Genomic DNA, 7,335 nt, shown 5'->3' with positions numbered 1-7,335 from the left:
AGGAATGTGACTTGAGTGACCAGGCTTCGGTCTCTATGTTAGGCAGCTTTATCCTTTCAGCTGTAAAATCAAAAGGAGGAGAAGCAGTGATGCAAATCTGGCCAGTTTTTCCAGAAGTTGAAAAGGGAATTTGGGTCAAAGGATGCTATTTAATTTCTTTGACCTCCTTAAACTGTTGAGTGATGGTAACTACATAACATTAGCTTGATGCAATTAATTATATTGCTTGTCTTCACAGATACCCAGAAAGACTTCTGTATATACACAGCACAACAGTGTGAGAGGCACAGGACTGCATAGCCACGTGGGGACAGTCTTATCACCTGGCAGGTCACAGTTGGCTCTCACCAGAAAGCTGAAACACCTGGAACAATACTGTGTTCTCTCAGGGAATCTGCATTTACACTTCATTTACACTGTCTTTTAAATAGGCTGTCAATTGCAGGAAATCAAAACTTTAACCCAGGGATGGTGTCACTATTGAAACAGCATCTGACAGCTCCTGACTGCAATTACGTGGTTATTTCAGATGCATCTTATTTTTCCCCCCCTGTCAGCTGGAGGGGCAGCAGGTCATTTCTATCATGCCCATCCCAAAGGACCAAGCGAAGCATCAACAGCCCTTAGGGGGAAAATGTCTAATGGCTGCTTTGCTGCCAGCACAACATGCTGTTGTAGCATAGAGGAACGTGCACCTCAGAAAGAAATGCTGAGGAGAAAAATGTGCACCCCTTTCTCTAGACACTCTTAGGAACTAAAGAAAATATAAGGTATGGTAACAGGATGCATGTTGATGAAGGCAGAGGATATATCATGAAAATGAATAGGATAATGCATTGCTTAAAATAAAAATCGTAGTATCACAGAATCGTAATAATGGTTTGGGTTGCAAAGGACCTTAAGGATCATCTAGTTTCAACCCCCCTGCCATGGTAGGGACACCTTCCACTAGACCAGGTTGCTCAAAGCCCCATCCAACCTGGCCTTAGACATTTCCAGAGATGGGGCAGCTGCAACTTCTCTGGGCAACATGTTCCAGTGCTTCACCACCCTAATAATAGACAATTTTTTCCTTATATCTAATCTAACTCTACCCTCTTTCAGTTTAAAGCCATTACACCTCGTCCTATCACTACATGCCCTTCAAAAAGTCCTTTTCCACATTTCTTGTAGCCCCTTTTAGGTCCTGGAAGCTGCTCTAGGGCTCCCTGGACTCTTTTCTTCTCCAGGCTGAACAACTCCCAACCCTCTCAGCCTATCTCTATAGGAGAGGTGCTCCAGCCCTCTGAGCACCTTTCCAGCCTTCCTTTGGACTTGCTGTAACAGGTCCATGTCCTTCTTACATTGGGGATCCAAGAGCTGGACGCAGCACTGCAGGTGGGGTCTCACCAGAGTGTGGCTCAGGCTGCAGTGAGATTACCTTAGAAAATCTCTCTCTGTCTGTGGTGTAGCTTTGGACTCAAAAATTACCTTTGTCTGGAAATACCAGGGCTTCCCTGAATGACAGGAAAACATATGTATGAAGGTGTAACATTTGCTGTCACTTAGGTGTACCAGTCACTTAATGACTTAATTTCCTGTTCTTATATCTTCTTCAAGCTCAAAAGTTTACCGTTGCTTTATCTTTCTATGCACGTAGCTGTTCTTAGATTTTGTCTCCTGGAAAATTCAAGGAACATATCAAAATATTTTTTAGGGGAGGTGGTCCCTGGAGGGAACTAGAGGCATTGCTAGTAATTTAGCTGTCAGGAGCTTTATTTTTAAGAATAAATATGGTGCCTTTTTTTTACTACATTTTTTACTATGATGCTTCCACAGCAAAGAGTCCTGGTCTTCAGCTCCATGAGTAGAGACATGCAAGGATACCAAATGGAGAAATGATAGTAAATGGGAACACAGCATTTATGCAAGTGTTGTTAAAGCTGCATGTAATGTTTCCTAACAAGGATTGTCTTGAATCTCTTTGCAAGCAAATAATAATAATAAAAAAAGATATTTCACTTTATCTGCACCCCAGATTTTAACTGATGTTCCCCACTATTTTGCTTGTGAAGTGAAGAGGGCAGCAAGATACTCTCACACCTCCAAAGGCATTTCTCTCTTGTGAAATGATGGTCCACTTGCAGAAATGCCATATGTGTTTCTTGGTCTTTCTCCCCCTACACTCTGAGGAGATTCCTTGTTAGCCGTTCAATCAATAAAAACCATATCTTCAGCCAGTAGTAAATCAAGTTTATTAAAACAAAGGTTTGACAGTTAATTCAATTGCTTACAAAGTTAGAGTGTGGTCAATACAAAAAAAAGTGACCTCATAAGTGAGATACATATATCATCTAGATGCAAAATTACCTGATAACAGAGTGCATTGGATGGATACAGACTAAAACACATCATTGAGAACATACCGTGGCTAATTTTTTCCATTTTCTTGTAGTATTTAAGGTGTACACTCTCTCATCAGAGGCTCCAATATTGTCACCTGTCCCTGCACAGGGCTACTCCTGATATGAAAACCACAGAAAAGGATCTAGCTCTGTTCCTTCCAATTATTCGTCTGGTATCTCTCTGCACAGGCTACCATCAGGATCCCATTCCCATTGTAAACCAGTGGTAATATTCCCTTTTCCTTCAGTAGCATGGGACCAAGCATATTCCCTTTTCCTTCAACAGCATGGGACGAAGCACTGCAGGAGTTCACATGACATCATTTGATCAGCTTGCAGGCATGCCACTGAGTTACTGAAATAAGGATTTGGAACATGAACTTTAGTGAAAACTTACGATAAAACTCTGTGCTTACATCGAAACCAGCATAAAGAGATTGAAATAGATTGACTTTGCAATTGAACATAACCCTTACATAGCCAAGAAAAACGTGATTTTCCCAGTGATTTGCCAAGTACTTTTCCACCTGGCCAGCAATGATTTGTTTTCTGCATATTTCATACAGAGCTGAAAATAGCTAGCTGCAGTTATTTTTGTTTGGGAGCAATAATGTTCAGTTTGTAGGTTGCTTTCTCCAAGACAGTTCAGAGCAGTATGAAAGTATCTTCACTGACAGAAGCCTTCCTTTGTGTGGATTCCACATGGAGGGAAGGTGTTCAGTTGTTTGTTTTTTTTTTAGTTTACTTAAGGGACAGGCTGCTTTCCTGGAAAATAGTACAAAACTTCTTGTCTATTTTTTCTTTTTTACAAAATGAGGTAATTAAGTGTAAAATCTAAATGTAGTCAAGCTGAGTTTGCAGCCTGTTTTCACTTGATTGCAAGTGGTCTGATTTTTAGGAAATGCAGCTTAGAAAATATTTGGAGACTTGAAAATGCAGGCAGCCATTTGGTGAGATTTTCCAAAGTACACATAGGTGTAGCTCCCCACTGCTTTATAAACAGCCCTTGCCCTCCTCCTTCTCTGCTGCCCGTCTTTCCTCCTGTTCCTGTTTTAGTGGTTCCCCCTTGCATTCAGTGTCAGGGAGTTCAAAGCAACTGGAAGTTAATCCTAAGAAAAAGGGAAGCAGTTTCCTCCTCAGAGCAGGCAGGAGGTGAGGGATCAGGGATGCTTTTGGCAGCAGTTTGCTATCAGACTGGTTTACCTGTCTGGAGGAAACCACAGCCTAAGCTCTCTAGCTACTCAGGAGTATTATTTGGATCAAAATAATTTTTAAAGCTCATCTTTGGACCTTTACATGGGAACTGAGCTGCCTAATCTTGTTTTCAGCAAAGCACTGGCAACGCTGCACGTCAAAACAAGCGGTGCAATGACCTCAAAGGAATTGGTGTATACATGAAGAGCTACAGACTGGTGCTCCGTGCACCCACATCCTGCCCTCGCTGCTGCAGTCATCATACTCATGCTGACACCATTTGCTTGAGATCTTTATCTCACCTGACAATCAGTGAAATGTGAAGCAAAATACCTTGGTGGCCTTCTTAGAGTGGAAAATTCAGAAATGTTAATGCCTTCTAAGGAGCATGAGCCAGTGCCGGGTCTTCTTTGGCTCTCTGCATTGTAAGTCAGCCTCAGCAGAAAGTATCAGTGATGTTTTATGTTCCTGCTACCTGCAAAACTTTGACTGGTATTTTCAAAGGGAACTGACAGGGCCCTGTGAATCTGATGGGTGTCACAGCATCCAATCAATGCGTCTCTGCACACACAGGGAAATGGAGCACAGAGAAGTTCAGACACAGACACTGAAGTGAGTAGGTGAAATGAAATACGTGGACTCAGGCAGCAAGGTAAATCCCTTTCAATTCCTTTTCCCGGAGACAATGAACACTAGAGATACATGTGTTGCTACATAGAAGAGGACCAGGGATAACACTGAGGTACCTGACCTGTGACCATCCTACCTTGGTTTTAGCCCCAGCAAGCTATCGTCAAGACACTTTTGCTCCAGAGATGCCTGGCATCTGTGCCAGCCTCTGGCAATGAATAGTATGGACCCAGTCTAGATGTCCCGTCAGGACTGTATATACATCATTCTGCAACTCTGCATCAGCTACCTGTGGTACAAACTCCTGATTCTTGCTTTGAAATTTTCAGCAGCAAAATAATAGAGGATGGGATCGAGGCAGCTGTTCATGGCAGCGAGGCAGAGAGTGACCACCAGTGCTTTGTGCATGAGCAGGTTGGCCTGGCTGCAGCTGCTGTGCATCAGGTGGAGAGTTCGCAGTATGTGATACGGTAGAAAGCAGAGGAGGAAGAGGATGAGAGTGATGATAATGGTTGACAATGCCTTCTTGTGAAAGACTGCCTTCTTGCACTGTGGACTCCTGGACTTGAGCAGCGTTTTGATTGCAAAGATGTAGCAGACAATAATTATGCAAAAGGGCAGAATGAAGCCCACGACGAGGACAAAGCTGTTCATCATGAGGAGTCTCTGTGTGCTGGAGGGGTGGAGGTCTAAGCACTTGGATGGGTTTATGTACCCAGCAATTCCCTTGGTTAACAGAGGGCTGGAGACTGCCATCACAAAGACCCATATAGCTGCGCATATTATCCTGGCATACTTCATGTTGGTTACTTTCCAGTGTTTGAATGGGTAGGTGATGGCTATGAAACGAACCACGCTGAGCACAGTGAGAAAGTAAATGCTGCAGTACATGTTCACATACAAGGTGTACGTCATGATCCTGCAGACAATCTCACCGAATATCCAGTGTGATCCCAACAGGAAATAAGTGGCCCGAAAGGGCAAAGTGCTCACAAACATGAGATCCGAAACAGCCAAGTTCTGCATGTAAATGTTTACTGAGGTCTTCCTCTGCGAAGGCTGGAAGAAAACATAAATGGAGAGGCCATTTCCAACAGCACCAAAGAAGAAGATAAAAAGATAAATGGTGGGATAAATAACTTGCTTGAAGCTATCAATTGTACACTTGAAGGAGCTGTTAGTGACGTTGTCAACTAGCACCATCTTGGAAATATCCATAGTCAGGAGCCAGGCTCTCTGTCTTTCTGCCAGAGTAAAAAGACATGGTGTGAGTGCTGTGTTACAGGCAGGGCAGGGAGTTCAGCTCTTCAGGACTATTTTGCTGAGGGCAGGAATTGTAAGATGCGGATGGCAATGGAAAGTAGAGGTTTGTTACTGACTAATTACTTGTGATGTCCCAGTAAATACACATCTCAGGGCGTAAATCCCCAAGTCATCTCTAAGCAGTTTCAGTATTACAGAGCTGGTTGTTGTCTCAACCTACGAAAGCACTGTCTTTTAGAAGTGAGTGCTATGTGTGTGTTTTAATGACAATACCCTGATGTTCTCTGTGCAAAACAAGCCAGCTTGCTGTCAGCCATTTTGTAGCAGGGAGGTTTTGACTCCCGGGTTACCTACCATGGAAACACCAAAATCACAAAAGAAATGACTGTCCGCTGCTAAGTCTGCAGTTCAAATTAGGACAAAAAGCCAAAAGAACTGAATTTGCCTTTTGGAACTACTGAAATTTTTCTGGTATGTATGTTGTTGGTAGCATGTCACTGAACTTTCCCCAGCAATACCAGAAGTATCAGAATGTATAAATTAAGGAAATTTTGACCTTAAACACTGTGTAAACACTGTGCTAGTTAGGCATGGTTCCATTTTTAGCTCACTCCTCCTTACACTGTGTATCTTCTTGCCTGTCAGTTTCTGATGGATGCCTATGTCTCTTTTTGTGGAGCCTTTTCTTCATTTACCACTTTCTCAGCCTCTTTTGTGCTCAACTGCTCTGCATCAGAGAGTCATCTACACGCACTGCAGCTTCCAAGGCAGCCCCTGTTTGCAGCCCTAATGAAAATGGCCTGTGAGAAAATGGGCTGTGTTCACAGAGAGTGACATTTTTCCTCCTATGAGGCTATAATTCAATCCAATCAAAACCACTCATCACTAAAACAGTCTAAACAATAATTCTTTTCCTCATTAGAGTCTATTTCCTTGCCGAACTCCTGATTTCTCCTCCCAGCTGACCTACAGCTAGTAGTATTTTGAAAGGAAAGTTACAGTATTGTTGCTTGTTTAATAGTGGGAGCAATTCCCTCTGCGCATCTGCCAGCATATTCTAGAGGCGAAGCATGGAAAATTTTAGCCTAAAAAACAGAACTACATGACATTCTAGATGCATTAGTTTGCCCCAGTGAGAGTGATAATGGGTTGATGGTGCACAACTGTGGCATATCTCTTATTCTGAACCTCACTGGCTTCACAATTTGAAATTAATTTATTTGCACAGGTGGAGTATCCCTCCTGTGGGCTCTAGATTTGGGTGCCCTGGACTCCCAGTTACCTAGTGTGGTATTTCCAGTGTGGTGTAAATGGGAGGTAATTTGCAAACTCAAGGCATGGTGTGGGAGCTAAGGGTAGGAGATGGCTCCTAGATAAACAGAAAGAATGGCGCATCTAAGGACAGGTGATAAACTTTGTTTTCACATGAGTGTCCAGATGGTCTCCTGGGTTAGGAGTGAACAGGGTGGGGCTGGGGTGAGAGACTGGACCTATAGAGTCCCCCAAAAGAAGGGAGATTGGTGGTAAGATCTAACAGCTCCCTGACAAAAAAAAAGAAAGAGAGATAGGGACAGTCTGAAATGGGAATCTCTCTTAAGCAGTACTGCAAGATTTATCTGATGATACCCTCTAGCAGGAGACTTTTTCTATATATGAGTTTCCTTGATGGAAGCTATCAAGCTGAAGCAGCTGACACATGTCCCAGAGCTCTGACAACCACCTGGAAGGAGACAGAGCAAGAAAAGGGAGGCTTTTCTGATGTAAACGCTGTGTAAGTAGATTAGATGTAGAGTTTTGGTGGGTTTTTGTTTTCACTTCTGTGGAGTGTTTTAGAAACATTTATGGATTGATTAGTATGGATTTT

General features: G+C 42.9%; 1 protein-coding gene across 1 annotated transcript; it reads right to left on the bottom strand.

Annotated features, from left to right (window-relative positions):
- Positions 1-4,493: 4,493 nt before the first annotated feature.
- CYSLTR2 (cysteinyl leukotriene receptor 2) lies at positions 4,494-5,411 on the bottom strand. The gene has a single exon (XM_010012440.1). The coding sequence runs from the start codon at positions 5,409-5,411 to the stop codon at positions 4,494-4,496; it is 918 nt and encodes a 305-aa protein (XP_010010742.1).
- Positions 5,412-7,335: the final 1,924 nt, after the last annotated feature.

This window comes from Nestor notabilis, unplaced genomic scaffold, assembly GCF_000696875.1.
Source record: "Nestor notabilis isolate BGI_N333 unplaced genomic scaffold, ASM69687v1 scaffold2544, whole genome shotgun sequence".
In the NCBI taxonomy this organism is placed as follows: domain Eukaryota; kingdom Metazoa; phylum Chordata; class Aves; order Psittaciformes; family Psittacidae; genus Nestor; species Nestor notabilis.
Note: the sequence above shows the minus strand (reverse complement) of the source record. Positions and strands in the feature narration are given on the sequence as shown.

What these genes read in the sequence shown, in the direction of transcription:
- CYSLTR2 (XM_010012440.1), bottom strand. Translation starts at nt 5,411, where the DNA reads ATGGTGCTAGTTGACAACGTCACTAACAGCTCCTTCAAGTGTACAATT.